The sequence below is a fragment of the Palaemon carinicauda genome, chromosome 30, assembly GCF_036898095.1.
Source record: "Palaemon carinicauda isolate YSFRI2023 chromosome 30, ASM3689809v2, whole genome shotgun sequence".
NCBI lineage: Eukaryota > Metazoa > Arthropoda > Malacostraca > Decapoda > Palaemonidae > Palaemon > Palaemon carinicauda.
Window position 1 is genome coordinate 68,127,471 of NC_090754.1, and position 25,590 is coordinate 68,153,060.

At 34.0% G+C, this 25,590-nt stretch overlaps 1 protein-coding gene across 1 annotated transcript in view; it reads right to left on the bottom strand.

Annotated features, from left to right (window-relative positions):
- LOC137623592 (piezo-type mechanosensitive ion channel component-like) overlaps positions 1–25,590 on the bottom strand; it is a 375,321-nt gene that overhangs the window by 214,547 nt on the left and 135,184 nt on the right. Inside the window, exons 4-5 of the mRNA XM_068354425.1 lie at positions 7,252–7,347; positions 4,252–4,371 (exon numbers count right to left, since the gene is read on the bottom strand). Of these exons, the coding sequence (XP_068210526.1) occupies positions 4,252–4,371; positions 7,252–7,347 (216 nt within the window). The remainder of the gene's footprint in view (positions 1–4,251; positions 4,372–7,251; positions 7,348–25,590) is intronic.

A 25,590-nucleotide genomic window follows, 5' to 3' on the forward strand; every position in this document is an offset into this window, starting at 1 on the left:
ATGCAGTTGCCATGGGGCTGGAATCATTTAAAAAGGCATTGCTTAGAATATTGCGGTTTTTTTTTTTTCTTTTTTTTAAGGCCTGTAACCGGTTACATTGACAGCCAAGAAACCAGAGTAATGAATTTTTTTATTATTATTATTATTATTATTATTATTATTATTATTATTATTATTATTATTATCATTGTTGTTGTTGCGTGTTCTTAAAACACGAGTTATGTCTCCATAATATTCTGCAAAACACCACAAGTCTTTCTTTTCTCCTTTTTATATCTTGATAATGTTTATCGATAGAAATCTCTTACAATTTGAAGACTTCGAGAGCGGTCAATTCATAGTCGTTTTTAACCAAAATCATATAAACAAGAGTAACTGTGCTCTTGGTTTAAAATATTTCTCTATAATTACTAAAATGAGAATCTAAAATGATCACGCATTCTTATGAATCAAATTAAAATACAATTAAAACTATTATCATCATTGTTTGAATGTAAAAACAAAATATTATCATCACTGTTTAAAAGTAGAAACAAAACCATCAAATAAATGCAACTAATGCAGCCATAACATCTAACTCAACACATACATCATTATTCAAAAGAGGGTTACTGTATAATATTTTTAAGAGCAACCCAAAAGACATGGAACTTCGCATAGCACTTTTCTATAGAGTCTTTCATGGAAGGTAAAGTTCATGAACAATAACAAGAACCTTGAAAAAAAGAGAAATATATATATATATATATATATATATATATATATATATATATATATATATATATATATATATATATATATATATATATATATGTATGTATATGTATATAAAAATATATACATATATATACATACATATATATATATATATATATATATATATATATATGCATACATACATATATATATACATATATATAAAGTATATATATATACATATATATTCATATGTATATATACATATATATACACATATATACATATATATACATATACACATATACATACATATACATATATATATATAACATATACACATATATATACATACATATAAAGTATATATATACACATATATACATTTATATAAATTATATATATATATATATATATATATATATATATATATATATATATATATACTTTATATGTATGTATATATATGTATATATAAAGTATATATATACATATGTATGTATATACATATGTATGTATATACATATATATATACACACATATATATATATATATACAGTATATATGAAAGGAAATGTAAATAAAAGCCTTCAAATTATTTAGGTTGAACAACAAAACTGGAGCTAAATCCGTCAGATCATTAAACTTGTCTCAGATTTTTCCGAGAAACTATTGAGAAGCACTCCAGCCAAAAAGGCCCTTCCCTGAAATGCAAGGAAGGCAATGGACTATAAATTATACTCTCGACTTAAAAGTGCTCTTTATTCCAAGTATTAATATAATTAGGCGTCCTTTCCATCACTCAATTGGCTCTTAGGGAAGCGACACCGTAATGTTACTGCTTGTTCGCACGCCACACTGAGCTTTCCACGAATAGAATGGGGAGAAATTAGCCACTGAAACAAAATATAGCCCAAAATCAGTTAAATATAGCGTTGTACAACATTCATTTCCTTATAAAACTCTTATATTTACAAGGATTTCAAGTAAGGCTCACTTCACACGAGCGGATTTTTTCCCGTACGGAAATATTTCCGCACGGTAGGATGTAAAAAGACCATGTCTTCACCCGAGCGGTTGTTTTCCGTGCGGTTCGGCTGCATCAGTGAATAGAATACTCAGGCAGTCGTCGTTTGGCCGAGATGGAGGACGTAAAGAAGAGAGTGGCTTTTGTGTAGGCTATATACTGCACAGGGTGCTGACCAGAGGAGACTACATGTATATCAATGGTGGACCCACCTAATAAACATAATAATACTCAATATTACAATAATGATCATAATCAATATTATAATAATAATCAATATTATAATAATAATCAATATTATATTAATAATCAATATTATAATACTGATATTAATCTTGCAAACACTCCTATTGAAACTAGGCAAAGTACAAAGAAAGGTTTGAAGCGAAGTGCTTCCAAAAATGGAGGCCACGTAAACAATGATAAATTTCGATGGGTTCCTTTGTCAGGGACTGATAATGATCTTCTTGAAGATGGCAGCACGAGATCCATTATATTTATGACTTCCCAAAGAAAGGAAGCATTTCAATGATGAAATTTTCATAGCGAAACACTTTGCCAGAAATTGCTTGGTAGTGGGACGTCCTGTGTTTTTTAATGAAAGGAGAAACGAAAGAATAAAGGAGACAAGAAACATAGAATAAAATTAGACTACTTAATACAAAATAATAGAGAATTTATATATGAGTATTACGAAAATCAGAAAATTATTCAGTAAATAAAGTAAGAGAGAATTATGAAAAGAAAATCATGAATTCATTATATGAGAAGTTTGAAACACGGAAACTTAAGATATGCGTCAAAAGTAAAGGAGGGTATTTGTTTACAAGACCACGCTCTCCATATACTGCCAAATTATGCAAACCTATTGTTTTCCTCTATTACTTTTTAACAATTTAAAACAATTCGTAACATGAGAAACAAGTTAAAATTATAAAAAAGTATATCATATATACACACATTATATATATAAATAGATATATACATACATATATACACACACACACACACACACACACACACACAATATATATATATTATATATATATATATATATATATATATATATATATATATATATATATATATATATATATATATATATATATAGCCTGGTTTCCTCACTAGAGGACCTGGGACTGACATCGACAGCGTAGTCAATCAAACAGAAGTTCGTGATGCCAGCATATATTTGATAGGCTATATATTCAAAACATATACTAAATTAAAAATGAAGTAATTAATCAAAAGTGTCACTATTTGTGAAGTGAATAACCTATGGTCAATTTTGAGTAATTACTTCATTTTTAATATAGTATGTTTCGAAAATATAGCTTATCAAATGTACGCTGGCATCACGAACTTCTGTTTGGCTGACTATGTTGACGATGTCAGTTCCAGGTCCTTTAGTGAAGAAACAAGGCTAGTTTTTTCTCTTTTTTTTATAATTCTTTAGTTTTTACATAATTTCAACTTGCTTCTCATGTGACGAATTGTTTTAAATTACGAAAAAGTAATAGAGGAAAACTATACCTTTGCATAATTTGGCAGTATATGTAGAGCGTGGTCTTGTAAACAAATGCCATAAAGGGGAATACCCAGTGATGAACAGAAATGTTAAAGATAAGATACGGAATGAGGTAATTAGGGGTACCACAGGAGTTAGAAAACTATCAGATAAGATTCAAGAAAGTAGACTGAGGTGGTATGGTCATGTCATGAGAAGAGATGAATAGTATATTGGGAGGAGAGTGATGGAAATGGAGGTACAGGGAACGATTAGAGGGAGACCAAAGGGAAGGTGGATGGACTGTATCAAGGATGACCTTCGATCAAAGGGATTAACCGGTGATGAAGTGTGGGACAGAGGTAGATGGAGAATGCTGCCAGAAATATCGACCCCACATAAGGGTAGGAAAAGATGCAGACAAAGAAGAAGATATAAGCAGAGAACAGCACAAATCGTTTCCCCTCATGAGGGGTGGCTCTAAAGATAAATGCATGTCAACAGTTACTGCTATAGCCATAACTAGAATTTCTTAACCAATAATAAACACTGGAAAAATCTTTCACAATTTTGGCTCTCAGTTGCTTGTTAGATGTTAGAAAAAAAACATTTTAAGATGAACTACTTAAATGCAATGGACGTTTATAATAAACAGATCGAGGGAGGATATGACGTATGATGGTGTTCCTAAATTATCAAAATTATTATCATGAAAATGATCAAAATTATTATTGAAATTATTAGAATTATTATTTCTATTAAAATTACTAAAATTATAATTAATATAAAGCCATGTTACATTTAAATGACATCCACTGATATTTTACTATGAATAAGAGAGAGGAGAGAGAGAGAGAGAGAGAGAGAGAGAGAGAGAGAGAGAGAGAGAGAGAGAGAGAGAGATATTATCAGTTGGTTGAATGATATTATGCTTTCGGGAAACAAACAGTCAGTATTCGTCGTCGAAATAACTGCAAGTCCACAGAAAGACGAAAGTTACCCTACACATCCCAGTACTCACAAGGTTCGAGAAAATAGGCGTATGGCGGCATGGATACCAGCACCATCTGGAAGATGAACTGTAAAAGGAAATTCACGATGCTGACCCCGACCACGGCTTTCAGGTAACGCCCCGTGTGACCTGAGGACAAGAGAGGTAAAAAAATATTAAATGGAAATACACATAATTACAATCTGGGTATGACTGTAGTTATTGACTTTTTTAAATACCCACTTTACATTGTAAGGGAGAAAATAGTTAAAAAAAATAGTGGTATACAGAAACCTGGGATATTAAAATGTTCGCTTAGTAATGCATGCTAGGCAGAATACCACAGGACTTGCAAAGCTTGCTTACCAGAATGCATGAAATATTACAGGAGGTTGGGATCAAGATACATAGAAGAGTCATAGATGATGAGAATGGAATATGTAACGGAAAATGAACTATCATTGGATGGAGAAAGGATTAATGAGGTAGAATCATTCAAGTATTTGGAAACTATGATCTCTAATGCAGGATTTTTAGAATTTGAGTTTAATGAAATATTGAAAAAAGAAAGTCAGACAATGGCTAGGTTAAGTAAAATTTGGAAATCAAATTGCCTGAAATTAATATAAAATTAGGGTATATATCAGTTTAGTGATATCGGTGTTACTCTAAGGACACGAGTCATGGTATGACAACGAAACAATATCTAACAGATTTAGTAGATTTGAGAACAAAGCCCCCAGAAGAATATAGGACAGGATTAGAAAATGAAACTAAAAGAAACTATAAGAAAGATTACTCAGGTGCCATATGTGGATAAGATCATGGCGAGGGATTGATGGAGATGGTTTGGTCATACTATTCGCACTCCAAAAGAGAGATTACAGTAGTTCACCAAACTTTCAACTGGGCTCACGAGTCACTAGAAGAGTTGGAAGACCCAGGCCTACATGGTTAAGACTATTAAAAGTGAAATCTGAGATGATGAATGGAGAAGTACTGATTTAAAAGCTCAAGAGCGAGACGACAGGCGAAAACTAACCGAGGCCCTTTGCGTCAATAGACGCAGGAGATGATGTTGGTTAAATAATTAAATAATAAAAAATGTTCACTTAGTATTGCATGTTAAAATAATTAAAAAGGTTTGTTGTGGGGAAAGTATGCATGCGTATTTAACATGCTAACAAAGTATGGTGTAAGAAAATATCTCTCAATTTCTGTTATTAGGATATTATGGCCATGAGTTTTTGAAACAATTAACATTACATTCTACTGTGTGGAAACTAGAATCGAGGAATATATTTATTTCTATTTGTGGATTATACGAGAACAATAATTTTCTAAAATATCTTATTTAAATATTCATTGAAGTATTTGAAGGGACGGAAAAAGTTATGTTTCCACTGGTGAAAAAACAGGCTACGACAAAAACAAAAACGTATAATTACGTTTTATAAACAGCATTCGAAATGGAAATTACTGTAAATATACACCAATGCATTTATTTACATGTTAAGCATAAGAGAGAGAGAGAGAGAGAGAGAGAGAGAGAGAGAGAGAGAGAGAGAGAGAGAGAGAGAGAGAGAGAGAGAGAGAGAGAGAGAGAGAGATGACTGCCTTAAAATAGAACAAAAGGAAATTGTACTTCGAAACTGCAGTGAGGAAAAATTGGACATTTACTCATTCATGAATCTTAAAACAAAAGAAAATATCTTCAGTATTACAAAATAAATGATAAATTTAATCAGCAGAAGCTCCCATTGCTGGATAAATGATAATTCAACATACAGCTTACCAGATAACTAAAAACATGCACATGGAAGTGAAAATAGACATATGTAAATAACTGAAGTACAATAATACACACATTTAATCTTTTTTAAATAGGCCTACACAATCAAATAAAAATAATTATCGAGGAAACTAATAATAGCAATTGAAGCTTGTAAATAACTCAAGAACAATGATTAAAACTTTTTTTTTTTAATTGCAATCAAATACAGAAAAACAATTATCGAGAATATAAATAATAATATTTACTCTACTTGGAAGAAATCAAGTAAGAAACTCTCCATGAGATTATTATTATTATTACTATTATTATTATTACTAGCTAATCTACAACTCTAGTTGGAAAAGCAGAATATTGTAAGGCCAAGGCCTCCAACAGGGAAAATAGCCCAGAGAGGAAAGGAAAAAACACATGAGAAGTAATAACCAACATGAAATATTTTAAGACCAGTAATAACATTAAAACCGACCATTCATCGATAAGCTATATGTTCAACTTAATTAATCTGATGTTACTGTTCTTCAAATATCTTATTTGAATTGTTCATTATTTCTTTTGTAGTTCATTTATTTCCTTGTTTCCTTTCCTCACTGAGCTATTTTTCTATGTTGGAGGTTGGAGCCTTTGGGCTTATAGCATCCTGCTTTTCGAACTAAGGTTGTAGCTTAGCTAGTAGTAGTAGTAGTAGTAGTAGTAGTAGTAGTAGTAGTAGTAGTAGTAGTAGTAGTAGTAATTATTATTATCATAAAAATAGTAGTACTAATAATAATAATAATCATTATTATTATTATTATTATTATTATTATTAAAATAGTAGTAATAATAATAATAATAATAATAATCATGTTAATACTACTACTACTACTACTAACTACTACTACTACTAATAATAATAATAATAAAAATAATAATAATAATCGTTATTATAAAAATAGTAGTATTAATAATAATAATAATAATAATAAAAATAATAAAGTTAATAATAATAAGAATAATAATAAAATAATAATAAAAATAATAATAATAATAACAATAATAAAAATAATAACAATTATACTACTACTACTACTACTACTACTACTAATAATAATAATAATAAAAATAATAATAACAATTATACTACTCCTACTACTACTACTACTACTACTACTACTACTACTACTACTAATAATAATAATAATAATAATAACAATAATAATAATAACAATAAATGGCCTCGGTAGACTACTGTCACTCACCTCGCATGGTATGGAATGTTGGTGCCGGAAGTAGCGGGATTGCAAGCAGCAGCAGCAGATAAGCAAACGACATGAGAGTGAAGCGGAGGGCGGCACCTGCGGAGGAAGAGGAGGAGGAGGATGACAATGGGAAATTTCTGGCACTGGCAGTTCTCTCTTGTCTTCACCATTTTAATTCTCTTATTTTATTCTTTATTTCCTAATATATATATATATATATATATATATTTATATGCACACACATATACAGTGTGTATAATATATATATATATATATATATGCACACACATATACAGTGTCTATAATATATATATATATATATATATACATATATATATATATATATATATATGTATATATATATATATATATATTACATATATATACATTTACACACATATACAAATATAATATACTTATATAAATATACATACACACACAGACATATATATATATATATATATATAGATAGATAGATACATATATAGATATATAAAATTAAACTATGCTTACATAATTTTAACTATATATATATATATATATATATACATATACATACATACATATATACATATATATGCATGTAAATATACATAAATATATAAATACATGTATACTGTATGTGTTTATTCAATCCGGGTCTCTCTCTCTCTCTCTCTCTCTCTCTCTCTCTCTCTCTCCCCATACATCAAACATTCCCTATATACCCCCTTCCACATCACTTTCCTCTACATCCCTTTCTCACTTTACGGCCCACACATCAGCACGTCCACTGACGCTATCTAGACCTTCCATTATTTTATCTTCTCCGTCTAATAGAACTCCTTGGCCTGAGAGTGATGACTCCCTGCCTTCTCCACCTCAACCTTCGACTCCCAGAAGGCTTTTGTTTTCATTCTTGAGAGGGCGACTTCTGTAATTTCACTCTTGCTATAATTTACGGTTTTTTTTTTAAGTGGAAAATGTACATGAAAATCAATCTCTTGGTTCGCTTAACTTGCATTCTTTTGGGGGTCTCAACAAGATCATTTGAATATCATATATATATATATATATATATGTACACATACACACACACACACACACATATATATATATATATATATATGCGTGTGTGTGTGTTTGTGGATGTGTGTGTAACTTTTATAAGACTATTAGTTTTATGATGTCTTAAAACTATCTATTTTCAAAGTTTAATGCATTGTAAAACGTGTTTCTAAAACCAAATGTCTATGAAATATAATAAAAAAAAAATAGTCAGGGTGTCTTTCAAACTTCCCAATCACTTCTACATTTTGGTTAAGCTCATGAGTTATTTTAGACAAATTTCTGTATGCGAAATGCAGCTTTTGTTTATCATTAGATCTACGATTTTTTTTTTTGCATTCTAATATAATACAAACATATAAGTGCAGAGAATAATAGACAGTAAATATCCAGAGTAGTCTCAAGACATCGTTGGAAATGTACAGGTTGCAGGTAGTAGGTTGGCCAGGGCACCAGCCACCCATTGAGATACTACCGCTAGAGAGTTAGGGGGTCCTTTGACTGGCCAGACAGTAATACATTGGATCCTTCTCTCTGGTTACGGTTCTATCCCTTTGCTTACACAGATACCGAATAGTCTGGCCAATTCTTTACATATTCTCCTCTGTCCTCATACACCTGACAACACTGAGATTACCAAACAATTCTTCTTCACCCCAAGGGGTTAACTACGGCAATGTAATTGTTCAGTGGCCACTTTCCTCTTGGTAAGGGTGGAAGAGACTCTTTAGCTATGGTAAGCAGCTCTTCTAGAAGGCCACTCCAAAATCAAACCCTTGTTCTCTAGTCTTGGGTAGTGCCATAGCCTCTGTACCATGGTCTTCCACTGTCTTGGGTTAGAGTTCTCTTGCTTGAGGGTACACTCGGGCACACTGTTCTATCTAGTTTCTCTTCCGCTTGCTTTGTTGAAGTTTTTATTGTTTATATGGGAATTGTTTATTTTAATGTTGTTACTATTCTTGAAACATTTTATTTTTCCTTGTTTCCTTTCCTCACTAGGCTATTTTCCCTGTTGGGGCCCCTAGGCATAAAGCATCCTGCTTTTGCAACTAGGGTTGTAGCTTAACATTTTTTAATAATAATAATAATAATAATAATAATAAAAAGAACACACTTAAGTATATTTGGGGAAAAGAAAATATGAAGAAAACAATTTGGTAGATCATGTCTTAGAACTGAGTAGATGGAGGAAAAAAGGGCTGCTGTGGGTATACTTGGTGACTGAAGCAAATGTTAACGTCGGTGTAAATGTAATTAAGTGAGGTGGATGAGTGAAGTACAAAGGTAACATAAGATATCTACAGGTAGAGCGCTGACCTCCGCCGCGGCAACTTATTTCTCTACCTTTAGCTCGACCTTGACCTTTGACCTTAACATGTATTAATTGGCGTGGATTGTCATACATTCAAATATGAACCAAGTTTGAATTCTCTGTTACAAAGATGTCCAAACTTATGGCTGATTACGTAAATTGGACACTTTACTTGACCGTGACCTTGACCTTTCAAAATTTAATCATTTACAGCTGTGTACATAAAAGTTATTTCCTGCAAGTTTCATTACTCTACGAATAAAATTGTGGGCCGGGAAGCTGTTCACAAACATACAAACAGGGGGTAAAAACATAAACCTCCGCCAACGAAAAATGTTTGAGGGTATAAGATGGTAAGAAAGGAGAATAAAAATACGATGGGATGAGGAAATAAAAGGATTAACTAATAGAAACAAAGAAAATTATATGATGTAAAGTTGCATGACAGAATAGAGAAAAAGATGGCCAGTAACAAAAACAGTGGATTGAAGCTAAATACGAATTTCAGGGAAACTAAAAACTGTACTCATTTGTACATTTTTGAATGCCATTTTGAAACCAAAGTTCTAGATTTTGAGATTATAAAGTAATTGTGATGGACATCCCGACTGACAGACACCTGGCCAGCAGAAGAATTCGTGTTTCTTTTCATAGAATACCGAAACAATGAAAATACAACAGGAATGCGTTTTCGTAACACGAAAAACATACATAAAAACTGAGATGGTCTTTAGCTGGAAAAAAAGGTGAGGGTCAACAGTATTCATCGCTTATGGTTACCTTCTAGTCACGCTAACACGCGAGGGAGAGAGAGAGAGAGAGAGAGAGGAGAGAGAGAGAGAGAGTCATCGTTAACACTATATAAAAAGGTACAATAACGAATGAAGGTGCCCATAGAATTAAAACCATGAGTGACCAAAAGAGCTTTTATATTTCGACGGTTGAGTGGATCAAGTGTATGTTATATAAGTTATTTAAAGTCTCTAAAGCGAATAAACTTCAAGGGACACATATGGACCAGAGTAAAGCTTGTGGTATCGATACAACGACAGAGATGGAGGCTTTTGAGAATGTATTGGTAACGAAAATGAGCTTTTAAATGTAATTAAAAATTTTCTTTAATGGAAGTGAAGAGTCATTGTACGTACGCAGAGAAATTATTTGTTTAAATTATTATATCTTGTTAAATGTTTTTATGAATGCGTTCGAAAGGTGCGATATGTAAAAAGCAAGAATGTCAGTGCAAATTTCAAGGATAAGAGTTTTAAATAAGCTGTCGAGTTGTTGATGTTTGGTAGATGATCCTGTACTGATTAGGGAAAGTGATGAAAAGTTGCAACAACTAATGAAAAAGTTTGAAAGTGTGTCAGAGAATAAAAGCAAAATGATAGGTGGGTAAGCACAAGACTGCCTTGAGGCCTGCGTTGCCTGTAGAAACCAACGTGGTAGTATATGAAGTGGTTTTTGAGCCAACTCCTTATGAAAGTGTAGTGCGGATGTTAAGTGCGAATGAAAGAAAGGGTTAAATCTGTTGCAAGTTACTGTTTGTTTATATGTGGGTGCAGCAATAGGAATTGATAGGGTTATAAAATACTACGAAGGTTAATGCGGGTAGTAGGTTGCCAGGGCACTAGCCACCCGTTGAGATACTACCGCTAGAGAGTATTGGGACCTTTGACTGGCCAGACATTACTACATTGGATCCCTCTCTCTGGTTGCAGGTCATTTTGTCTTTGCCTACACACATATACCGAATAGTCTGGCCTATTCTTTCCACATTCTCCACTGTCCTCGTGACCTGACAGCACTGAGATTACCAAACAATGCTTAGTTTCTACTTTTTACCGAATTAAACACCTGGGAATGTGTTTGTGAGAAAGTACAATAAAATTCTCAATAATCATGCGAAAGATCGTTAAGTATGCTAGCCATAATCAATATCTTACTTCATGCAAGTTAGTGTATCATTATGATCTATTGCTACTTGCACCCGACCATGCAGTTTCGTGCAAATATAAATATCTTCTTTTTTAATCAGGGCAAACTCAAGCTCAACCTTCTACTTTTATTTGTGTTTGCAATTCTCAAGGACAACGATAATTGCAAGGTATAAATATATTTGAGGAAGTACAGAAGATCAGTTCAACTACATGGGTTCTGTTGTTGCTGCAAATGGTGGAGTGGAAGCAGATTTACGCCAGAGAGTGAATGAAGGATGTAAAGTGTTGGGGGCAGTGAAGGGAGTGGTGAAGAGTAGAGGATTAAGAATGAATGTATAGATGTCTGTATGAGAAAGTGATTGTACCAACTGTGATGTATAGATCAGAGTTGTGGGGAATGAAAGTGACAGAGACAGACATCAAATGTGCTCGATATGAAGTGTACGAGAGAATGGCTGGTGTATCACGATTGGAAAAGAAAGAAACAGTGAGGGTGAGAATGCGTGTGAGAAATGACTTAGCAGCTAGAGTAGATTTAAATGTGCTGAGGTGGTTTGGCTATGTAGAGAGGATGGAAAGAAGGCCATATGCTGAAAACGTGATGACTGCAAAAGTTGATGTGAGAAGTGCAAAAGAAAGGCAAAAGATTGGGTGGATGGATGGAGTGAAGAAAGCCCTAGGTGACTTGAGGATAGATGAGAGAGAGGAAAAATAGTGCGATAGAATAAGGCATGAATGGTGAGCAATTGTGAGGCAGTTCCAAAAGACCCTGCTGTTACCTCGGGGGTGGCCACTGAGGTAGCTTCATTTGTGATGGATTACGGGGAAGGGTGAGATCAGGCAACCTAGGAATACTAGCCAAACGCGGTCGAGTCCCTCGTCAGGCAGGGAGGAACGGTGAGAAGAAAAATCCCCCCCCCCTTTTTTTTCTTTATATCAGCTACCTCCCAAAATTGGAAGAAGTACCATGGTAGATGGATAGAGGGACAAATTAAAAGTGACACTTTTAAAGACAGTCATTCTTCTGAAAATTTCGTAATTTCCTTCATCATTATTACGCAAAAACATTGGCACCAGGCTATGTGAACACATGAGTTGACACGCACTAATTCGAAAATGAAAGTTCATGAGTTCCCAAGAAGCAAATTTAACATATACTTTGCTTGGCGTTACGGTCCAAAGGTAATGGTTCTAAAACTATTACTCAGGGCTTTTAAGGGACTCCCATGAAGAGTGAATGGAGAGAGAAATAACGCCCTAAGTGGTCTGGCTTTTTGTTTGCACACTGAATGAGTATTAGTGAATTTCATTGAAATTATAGGGTTGGCAATACGGTTCCATTCCGTCAGTCGAGGTCCTAATGCGTTGGTTTTTTGTTTTACAGAACTGAAGGGCTTTCTCTTTTTCACAGAGCATAATTGTGAGGTTAAAAATAAAGTAAATAAAAAGTCAATTAAGTGAATTACATAAGGAATATTACATGCATACATACACAGCCCCCACCCCTATATATATATATATATATATATGTATATATACACATGCATACACACATATGTATGCATACACGCATACACACACACACACACATATATATATATATATATATGTGTGTGTGTGTGTGTGTGTATGTATGTATGTGTGTAAAACCTACATAGCACCACAAACTGTTACAAATTCACACACACACACACACACACACACACACAAGAACTTAAAATATCATCAGACGAAAATCTACAAGACAAATCTGTCTCCTGACTCTCAATGAGATAGGTGTACATAATATAGGACAGGTAATCCCATTAGGGCAATATATTGCCTCTGGTCGTGTGTCTTCATTAATCGACTTGCTAATGGGGCTCAACGATGAGTATTCTTTCAGTAATGGAACTTGAAAATAATTTTGGCATGCTATTAGAATTAAAATGGATCAGGAGGGTGGTGGTAATAATAATAATAATAATAATAATAATAATAATAATAATAATAATAATAATAATAATAATAATAATAATAATAATAATATAAAGGAGGATATGACATAATGAAATATATTTCTTGAGGAAAACTTAAAAATTAGGGGGACATACGAAAACACAGCAATAAAGAATAACATAAACACAGTGTAAATTATTAAAGAACTCTGCGAGTGATTCAATTGAATAGAATAAGAGGGACAAGAACAAAAACAGAAGGCACAATAATGGAAAAGAGGCAGTTCACAAAGAAGGCGTAAAAGATGTTTGAACGCAGAATGAGCGTTTACGCAAGTTTTATCATATAAATATCATCCCGTTTACGAAATTCTGTCACGCCCATCAGCCATAAAATGACCTCTTGAAATATGTAGTTTCGCATGGTTTCATAATTTCGATTTGAAATTGCTGAATGATGCAAGCGCATAGGTAAACATACATTTTTTTCTTCATATAAGCCATAAATACCTCTTAATATAGAATTCGAATCTACCTCAGGATCAGAGACCCAAGGGGAAATTAACTTTATAATATATAGGGTTGCGGTGGCCTATGTGGTAACGTTCCTGACTGGTGATCGCCAGACTAGGGTTCAAGTCCCGCTCAAACTCGTTAGTTCTTTTGGTCGCTCCAACCTCACCATCCTTGTGAGCTAAGGATGGAAAGTTTGGGGGAGCATATAGGTCTAGCTCATGTTTCATCAGCAGCTATTGCTTAGCTCCCCTTGGTCCTAGCTTCGGTGGAGAGGGGGCTTTGGGCGCTGATATTTTTTTTTTATATATATATATATATATATATATATAGAGAGAGAGAGAGAGAGAGAGAGAGAGAGAGAGAGAGATATATATATATATATATATATATATGATCAGTCTCTAGGGTGTTGTCCCGCTCGATAATGCAATGTCACTGTCCCTTGCCTTTGCCATACATGAGCGGCCTTTAATAGCTTCTGGTCAACCAAGGATTCGAACCCTGATCAAGTCGAAATATAAACTAATCGCATACGTATGCGCCAAGGCTGGGTAGTAAAAAGCTAAAGGTGTGATTCCTAGTGGTCATGTTAAAGTTCAGGAATTCGCTTACGAAACCACCCAGGTTCAAATGGATATCGACATTTACTGAGATACCAGAAGACAGAACTCTTCTGGTTCCATGTCCAGCATGGTGGAAAAAATATTTGCAAACAATTCATCTTAACTTATATTACCTTAAAAGTGGCTTATGAGAGAGAGAGAGAGAGAGAGAGAGAGAGAGATGCAAGGTATGTTGGTGTCTCAAAGACTTTTTCATCTATCTTCGGAGACTTCATTTGCTCTTGGGTAGAGCGAATTAGTTTAAACGTTTAGAGTTTAATGATCTTGCCTAACTTATTCTTGGATTCGTTTACCATGTTATTGTTTACTTCATCTGCTGGAAGTTGAGAGAGAGAGAGAGAGAGAGAGAGAGAGAGAGAGAGAGAGAGAGAGGTATACAGAATTCACAAAAGTTCACAGTTTAGTTTTATTTTACTTTAAGGAGCAGAATATGCGAGAAACAGACGGAGACAATAAAATAATGGCTGAAACAAGTTTGACGTGTGAAGGATTGAATTAGCCAGAAAAGTAATTGTATCTATTTTTTTTAATGTTATTTATAATTCATTTGTCCATTATTATCTGGCATTAATGTTAATTCATTAACGAAGATGTAGACTGTAGGTGATTACTATAAACCAGATAATTGTAGTTGAACAAAATAACCCTAAGGCCTAATAAATGCAAGATTACCCGAGCAAAAGTGTCTTTAATCCTTGCACTCTAAACAACATAGATTAGATGGTTAGAGACAAATCTTAGAGAGAAAGGCAATAACATTTATATCATCATCGTGGGGAGGATTACTATAAAAATTCAAAAACTTTTGGCTTGTTCTGTAAGAATATACTGTATATTCACTATCCCCTACATAATAAAGAGCAAGTGGTTGGCTATACATACATACATACATACATACACACACACACATGCCAAGGTCTACGTACGTATAGACCTTGAGTCATGCCCACCAATTGCCGAACCAGCGGGTTGTGGTTAATAAAGAGGGGCGGGATGGGAAGGGTTGAATCTGTGCGTATATGTGTGAGCATATCTATCTAATTATTCAGCCTTAATTTTTGACGGGTCACATACACTAATTATCAATAATGATAAAATTAATAAATGAAGATACAACGTAACACTCCACCATATAAAATTTGCTTACGACATCGATTCATCATCAAGAAACAGGAGTTTCGCAATTATTCTCACGTAACAAAGTCGGCCCCCTTACCATTATTGCTTATGCTAACGCGAGCCCTACTCCCAAAATCCAGTAGCATTTGTAACCCTCTACGAATGGCCCCTTTATTTCCGGGAACCCACCACATAAGGCAGCAATTTACAGAGAGAGACAGAGAGGAGAGAGAGAGAGAGAGAGAGAGAGAGAGAGATAATGGGTTCGTCATCATGTTAAGGTATGATACCACCAAAGGGTAAGAGGAGGGAGTGGGAGGGAGTGAAAGGGTAGGGGGGATTGTTAATAAGAGGAGGGATGGTGTTATAGATGCAGCAATGCCATGGAGGGGAAAGGGGGGTTAGAGATAATAGGACATAAGGTTCGATGAGTCCAGGAGTGGGGGAGGGGGGTATCAAAGAAGTGCAAAAGAGACTTTAGGGATTTTGGGAAGAGGCGTGTCGAGGGAGGGGAATTAGCATGAGGAATTTGGGGGATAAAGAAAAGAGGTGAAGAAAGGATTGAAGAAGGGGGGGGTCTTGAGGAGGAACTTAGGAGATTAGAGAGAGAGAGAGAGAGTATTTGGGGGTGGAGGGAGGGAATGTAGAGACCAGAGTGCGTCACCGTATTTCCATAATGACCTGAGAGGATATGACCTCGTTAGCTGAAGGGTCGGAGAGAGAGAGAGAGAGAGAGAGAGAGAGAGAGAGAGAAATACTTTTGTAATAAAAATTATATAAATATAAAAACTTTTCTTTCACTATGTAGAGCAAGCACATTTTACGAATTAATAAATGCATATATATATATATATATATATGAATACAATATGTATGTATATATATATACATACAATATGTATATATATATATATATATATATTATATATACATACAATATGTATATATATATATATATATGTGTGTGTGTATGTATGTATCTATACATATATATACATACAGTATATATATATACATAAATATATATATATATATATATGTATATATATATATATGTACATAAATATATATATGTGTATATATATATATATATATATATAAATAACAGGAATGATAACTAGACCAATTAACACTAATAAAAACAAAGATAAAATTTGGAAAAACAATCTATTGAACTAGTGCCCTTATCTAGCCCAGGCCAAAAACAAACTAGAAGAAGTGTGAATACAGAGAAAGCCTGAGACTCGCCTCCAGCAAGAAGCAGTGAAACTGAGGCAGTAACAGAAATCTAAAGTCAGGCAGTGGTGGGTAAAGAAACAAGTACAAAGACTACTAATAAACTTTTACAAATCTAAAAAACTCAATTTAATATACTAACCCCTTAAAATCAAAATCTTATCAATACAATAAAAGTGTCAAATTTTGAGAATCATACAAATAATGAATAAAAGACATTAAATATACCAACAGAACCAAATAACAGTTTAAAATACGAACTCAAAAGACGAAAACAATAATTAAACCAGCTGCCTAAAGTCTATTCGATATGCTACATAATGAAACCAAATATATATTGTATATGATTTCTCCAAGATCTGAGAATAAATATACTAGCATCACAAAAAAAGATTGAAAGTCATATCAAATATTCTGACAGGCCAAAAATTTACTAATTAACAAGTCAATAATATGCATAAAACTAATATACTTATTTCGCCGAAAATCTATTATAGATAACAATGTTAAAAATACGATATTTTGCCCATTTACCCTATATACAATGAAGACCAAAAATTTGTAAACAAACATTAATATTGTAATGCTACTAGCCAAACTACAATCCTAGCTGGAAAAGCAGGATGCTACAAGCCTAAGGGCTCCAACAGAGAAAAAAGTCAAGTACTGAAAGAAAACGATGAAATAAAAGTAACAACGTTAAAATAGATGTCAGATATAAACTATGAAACGAGATTTATGTCCACTATATCCATAAACCGAAATATAGGAAATTCATTCACGAGGAAAACAAATTATTACTGCAATTATTAACTCAAATATGTAACATATGTACATCACACACACAAACACACACACACATACATATATATATATATATATATATATATATCATTTATTTACCGTTATAAACTAACCAAAATTTTAAACACATCAATAAACTACGACATATATAAAACTTAGATTAAATTTTCACTGACCTATTATTTTCTTTTCTATACTAGAACCTTATTATCTATTTGTACATAATAAAAGAAAGAAACAAATTAGTGTAATCTGGCTTCTCTTGGAAGCTGAGTATCTCACCTGATAACCTACAAAAATAAATAAAACAAAATTGATCCTATATGCAATGAAACATTTAAATGAAGCAATAAAAACGATTAAAAAAGGCAAATATAAAATAAAATTATTTAACAAACTATAGCGAATTTTTTTTTTTTTAAACTGATAACTATCCAATAATGTTAATAGTTAATGCTATTGAAAAAAAACACCTGCAAATGCATGCTCGAAAAGACTTTTAATTATCCAAGTAATTAATAAAGATAAATAATTCACGATTTTAGAAATATCCAAATGACTTTACAATCAACAAAAAACATTCTAAATAATTATAGCAAATTGACAGCCTTCATACTCATTTCCTAATTAACAAGAACAAAATGACTCCAGTAATTCTAAACACCGTAATTATTAGCCTGACATTACACAGCTCACAAAAAAATAGAAAAATTCATTCCAGGTTACACAAATCTCTAGGGAGCTTCAGTAACGCATGCAGGTCATTACGTATTAAGGTAAAAAAATATAAGCCTTGAAAATACCAGTAATTTACCCACGCACATACTTTCAAACCCTTACTTTTCTTGGCTCGTTGCAGTGGAATGAGGTTTCTGGATAAAACAAAAATTGAGAATATGATCGATTTGTTACGCTATGTACGAGGTATCATACATACATACAAATAGACATACAGACAAAATACTATATTACACTAGAGGGACACTCAGAAGAGTGCCTTCCCCATGCCAACGTCTTATTTTGCTCTTAACTTTACTGCGTACTTGTACTTCAATGCATTTCTTCAAAATCTACTGGATTTGTGCTTGGTTCATACCCCACATGTCCACCAAGTTTCATTGGTTTTCCCGTAATGTTGTTCACAAACAAGAAATAAACTAAAAAAATTTTTGCCAATCGTTTAACATTGCGATAATTTTCAAAATCCTACTGCGTACTTATACTTGATGTACTTCTGACAACCAAGTTTGGTCAAAATCGGTACAGTAGTTTTTGATTAAGGTTGTTCACAAACAAACAAGCAAACAAATAAACTATCAAACAGACAAGGGTGAATACATACCCTTAGCAAAAACCTTGAAAGTAGAAAATAGAGGATCACATTTCTTTATCATAACGTACATTAAACGGTGATATACCGTTTCACATGAGAGAGAGAGAGAGAGAGAGAGAGAGGAGAGAGAGAGAGAGACCTTCCAAAAGCCCCAACTGGCCACGGGAATTCTAAGTCTGCTCCAAATCCTAATCAGATATCAGTGTCTCAGCGAATAGGGACATGAGTTAAAAAGAATAACGAACGAGGACAGGTCAGAAAACGAAGATAAGAAAGCAGGAGATAAGAAATACCTCCCCTCTCCCTCTCCCTCTCCCTCTCCCTCTCCCTCTCCCTCCCTCTTCCCTCCTGGAGAAACAAGGCGAAGAAGAAAAAGACCAGAAACACTCGGGGGTGTGAAAAGACGAAGGGTTGAGGTGATAAGCCCCTTTTTGCACTCGAAGAATTGAAGACGAAAAGGGACACCTAACTCGTAGTCAATGAGCCAAGAGTCCAGCGGATGCCATCTACAGGCAAGGCGTCGCCAAACCTGTATAATGAAGTCTTGCAAGCTCATGAATAGTGCAACGCGGAGGATCAGCCTTGTTGCATATATTATACACGGCATTAAGAGGTAAAGGTGTGCGCAGATTTATGCCGTTTCTGCGAACGTTTCTGTTCAGTGAAGGGTTTGCAAGGTTAAGTTGACTTAAACGTTATCAAGCATTTATTCACTTACATAAGTAAGATTTCAATGCAATATTACATATATATATATATATATATATACACACACACACACACACATATATATACATATATATATATATATATATATGTGTGTGTGTGTGTGTGTGTGTGTTTCTTTCCTGTCATGTTGGTCGGCAATGACAAACGTATGACTACTCGGTCTCTTCGCACCCTCGAGTAGGGGGACAGGAAGTAGTCATACCCTAGTGAGAGGGGTTGTAGTTAGGAAAAGGGAAGAGGGTGAAAAGGTTTGAATGTGTGCGTATGCATCACGGACACTAATATATATATATATATATATATATTTATTTATACACACACACACACACAGATATATATATATATATATATATATTAATGCTTTTACAATTGAAAAAAAACACTCAGATTAGTTCTGAAATTAGCACGGTAATGTTAAGACATTCCACAAACAATGTAATGGGACTTTGAGAACAGACACGCACGAATATATGACCGAGATGATGAACTACAGCACCGTCTTTCCTGCAGAAAAGTAATAATAGAGCAGTCTGCTCCACTGCTATCACGCAATCTCCAAAGCAGATGTCAAGCGATGGGAACATGATATAGCTCAACTCCACGGTATCTTAACATCCAGTTTCGGTTACTTTTAAAATCTTTGTGAAAGACCGACGCATGATATTCTTTGCACAGAACAAAACTTCATTTTTAATTTTTGAAACAGGACTACAAATGAGTTTATCCGATGCAAAATATTTCATTCTATGTAAAAGTAAAGGCTACCCTTAAATGCATTTTATATAGGACATTGGTAGGTTGGCCAGGGCACCAGGCCATAGCTGTGATACTACCGCTAGAGTTATAGGGCCCTTTGATTGGCCAGACAGTACTACATTGGATCCCTCTCTCAGGTTACGGCTCATTTTCCTTTTGTCTACACATACACCGAATAGTCTTGCCTACTCTTTATATATTCTCATCTATCCTTATACACCTGACAACACTGAAATTATTAATTAATTCTTCTTCGCTCAATGGGTTAACTACTGCACTGTACTTCTTCAGTGGCTACTTTCCTCTTGGTAAGGCTAGAAGAGACTCTTTAGCTATGGTAAGCAACTCTTCTGGGAGAAGGTCACTCCAAAATCAAACCATTGTTCTCTAGTCTTGGGTAGTGCCGTAGCCTCTGTACCATGATCATCCACTGTCTGGGGTAGAGGTATCTTGCTAGAGGGGACACTCGGGCAAACTATTCTATCTATTTCTATTTCTCTTGTTTGTTCAAGTTTTTATAGTTTATACAAAAGATTTATTTTAATGTTGTTATTGATCTTCACTTCTCTTGTAGTTTATTAATTGACTTCCTTTCCTCACTAGGCTATTTTCCTTTTTGGAGCCGTTGAGTTTATAGCATCGTGTTTTTCCAATTAGGGTTGTAGCTTAGCAAATAATTAATAATAATAATAATAATAATAATAATAATAATAATAATATTAATAATAATAATAATACGGTACATGCACTTTTCTTTTATATATATATATATATATATATATACATCATACTGCACATTTCCCTTTTATTGTTTCTGGCTTAGTAGATGTCCCTCTTTCCCCATATAAACAATGAAAAATCTGGGACGAATCCTCAGTGATGAAAATTTACTACCTCTATCTTGAGTATCTTCTTGGATAAATATACAATTATCATTACCATTATTATTAAATTGATTCTTATCCTAAAAAACACTCATGGCAATACTTAAATTTCAAAACAATTTCAAGATACAACAATACAGATAGTATCTCTCTCTCTCTCTCTCTCTCTCTCTCTCTCTCTCTCTCTCTCGTGTGCTAAACTTCATAAGAATTATAGGGCGCAGTTTGAGACGGTTTTCCGTTCACATTTTTTTTTTTCAAAACCCCGATGACAGGAGGATGTCTAGACGAGGTGACTGACCCTGCGTCTCTGCTAATATGCTACGGTTAGTGGAGTTACAAACGTATCGCTGATGTATTCGTGTTGAGAAAATATTGAATACTGAGAGAAAACTACTCTTACTACTACAGCTAGTAAATAACAACAACAACAACAACAACAAAAATAATAATAATAATAATAATAATAATAATAATAATAATAATAATAATAATAATAATAGAAAGCTGGATGCAACCCAGGACATCATATAAACTATAAGTCTCTAGAACATGATTGAAGAAAAAAAAATAATAATAACAGCTGTTTCTGTTGATAAAGTTCCTCTATTATCATTATCATTACTAGTAATATAAGACAAAAAACTACAACCACTACTTATATTACAAACCATAACAGATTTGGTTGTCACTGTTAAATAAGTAACCTAATATCACTGGAAAAACAATCTGCGAAATGAGGATAATTAAATCTAGAAAAAAGTACCCTGTCTCCAACGAACCTAAATATTCATTTTTATTTGTGGATAAAACTAATGACTCTCATAAATAGTCACTTCTAAAATACGGCTTCATATAAATCCTGCTTATAAGACAAAGCAGATATGAAAAAATCAGTAACATAATTGCAATTAATTTCCGTGTCAGATAAACTCAATAATATTAACAATAGGATGAAGCAAATGATGACGTTCTTTGTCTATATCCTTTACCCATCTTTATCAAAGGTCGCTGTTTCGTGTAAGCCTTCTCCATTCTCTTCTATCCTGGGCATATTGTTCTCTTAACTCCTTTTCCCGCATTTATTTGCTACTTTATCATTCCCTTTTTCCCGCATGTCATTTGCTACTTAATCTTTCCCCTTTTCCCGCTTGCCATATCCTATTTTATTTTTCCCTTTTTCAAGCAAGTTATTTGCTACTTTATCTTTCCTCTTTTCCCGCATGTCATTTCCTGTTTTATCTTTCCCTTTTCCTCGCATGTCATTTGCTACTTTATCATTCCCTTTTTCCCGCATGTCATTTGCTACTTTATCTTTCCCTTTTCCCCTGCATATTATTTGCTACTTTATCTTTCCCTTTTCCCCTGCATATCATTTGCTGCTTTATCTTTCCCTTTTCCCCTGCATATCATTTGCTGCTTTATCTTTCCCTTTTCCCCTGCATATCATTTGCTGCTTCATCTTTGCCTTTTTTTCATGTCATTTGCTACTTTATCTTTCCCTTTATCCCGCATGTCATTTGCTACTTTATCTTTCCCTTTTTCCCGCATATCATTTGCTACTTTATCTCTCCCTTTTCCCCTTCATATTATTTGCTACTTTATCTTTCCCTTTTCCCCTGCATATCATTTGCTGCTTTATCTTTCCCTTTTCCCCTGCATATCATTTGCTGCTTCATCTTTGCCTTTTTTTCATGTCATTTGCTACTTTATCTTTCCCTTTATCCCGCATGTCATTTGCTACTTTATCTTTCCCTTTTCCCCCATATCATTTGCTACTTTATCTCTCCCTTTTTCCCCTGCATATTATTTGCTACTTTATCTTTCCCTTTTCCCCTGCATATCATTTGCTGCTTTATCTTTGCCTTTTTCTCATGTCATTTGCTACTTTATCTTTCCCTTTATCCCGCATGTCATTTGCTACTTTATATTTCCCTTTTTCCCGCATATCATTTGCTACTTTATCTCTCCCTTTTCCCCTGCATATTATTTGCTGCTTTATCTTTCCCTTTTTCCCGCATGTCATTTGCTACTTTATCTTTCCCTTTTCCCCTGCATATCATTTGCTGTTTTATCTTTCCCTTTTCCCTTGCATATCATTTGCTACTTTATCTTTCCATTTTCCCCTGCATATCATTTGCTGCTTTATCTTTCCATCTTTTCCGCACGTCATTTGCTACTTTATCTTTCCCTTTTCCCCTGCATATCATTTGCTACTTTATCTTTCCCTTTTCCCCTGCATATCATTTGCTGCTTTTTCTTTCCCTTTTCCCCGCATGTCATTTATTACTTTATCTTTCCCTTTTCCTCAGCATATCATTTGCTGCTTTCTTTCCCTTTTTCCCACATATCATTTGCTACTTTATCTTTCCCTTTTTCCCGCATCTCATTTGCTACTTTATCTTTCCCTTTATCCCGCATGTCATTTGCTGCTTTATCTTTCCCTTTTTCCCGCATGTCATTTGCTACTTTATCTTTCCCTTTTTCCCGCATCTCATTTGCTACTTTATCTTTCCCTTTTCCCCTTCATATCATATGCTGCTTTATCTTTCCCTTTTTCCCGCATGTCATTTGCTACTTTATCTTTCCCTGTTCCCCTGCATATCATTTGCTGTTTTATCTTTCCCTTTTCCCTTGCATTTCATTTGCTACTTTATCTTTCCTTTTCCCCTGCATATCATTTGCTGCTTTATCTTTCCATTTTTTCCGCACGTCATTTGCTACTTTATCTTTCCCTTTTCCCCTGCATATCATTTGCTACTTCATCTTTCCCTTTTCCCCGGCATATCATTTGCTGCCTTTTCTTTCCCTTTTCCCCGCATGTCATTTACTACTTTAACTTTCCCTTTTCCCCAGCATATCATTTGCTGCTTTCTTTCCCTTTTTCCCACATGTCATTTGCTACTTTATCTTTCCCTTTTTCCCGCATCTCATTTGCTACTTTATCTTTCCCTTTTTCCTGTATGTCATTTGTTACTTTATCTTTTCCTTTTTCCCGCATGTTATTTACTACTTTATCTTTCCCCTTTGCCACCATGTCATTTGCTACTTCATCTTTCCCCTTTTCACGTATAGCATTTGCTACTTTATCTTTCCCCATTTCCCTAATGTCATTAGCTACTTTATATTTCCCTTTTCCCGTAGGTCATTTGCTACTTTATCTTTCCATTTTTCCTGTATGTCATTTTGTTACTTTATCTTTCCCTTTTTCCCGCATGCCATATGCTACTTTATCTTTCCCTTTTTCCTGCATGTCATTTGCTACTTTATCTTCCCATTTTTCCCGCATGTCATTTACTACTTTATCTTTTCCCCTTTACCCCATGTCATTTACTACTTTATCTTTCACTTTTCCCCTGCATATCATTTGCTGCTTTATCTTTCCTTTTTGCCGCATGTCATTTGCTATTTTATTTTCCCCTTTTTCAGGCATGTCATTTCCTACTTTATTTTTGCCTTTTTTCCTCGCATCATTTGCTACTTTATCTTACCATTTTTCCTGCATAGCATTTGCTACTTTATCTTTCCAATTTTTACGCATGTCATTTGCTACTTTATCTTTCCTTTTTTCTGGCATATCAATTGCTACTTTATCTTTTCCTTTTCACGCATGTCATTTGCTACTTTATCTTTCCACATTTCCTGCATGTAATTTCCTGCTTTATCTCTCCCTTTTTTACGCATGTCATTTGCTCCTTTACCTTTCCCCTTTTTCCGCATGTCATTTGTTGTTTTATCATTCCCTTTTTCCTGCATGTCATTTGCTACTTTATCTTTCCTTTTTTCAAACATGTCATTTTCTACTTAATCTTTCCATTTTTCCCGCATGTCATTTGCTACTTTATCTATCCCTTATTCCCGCATGTCATATACTACTTTCTTTCCCTTTTTCCAATGACATTTGCTACTTTATCTTACCCTTTATCCCTCATGTCATTTGCTACTTTATCTTTCCCCTTTTCCCACATGTCATATGCTACTTTACCTTTCCCTCTTTCCCACATGTCATTTGCAACTCTATCTTTCCCTTTTTCCATGTCATTTACTACTTAATCTTTTCCTTTTTCCCTCATGTCATTTGGTACTTTATCTTTTCCTTTTTT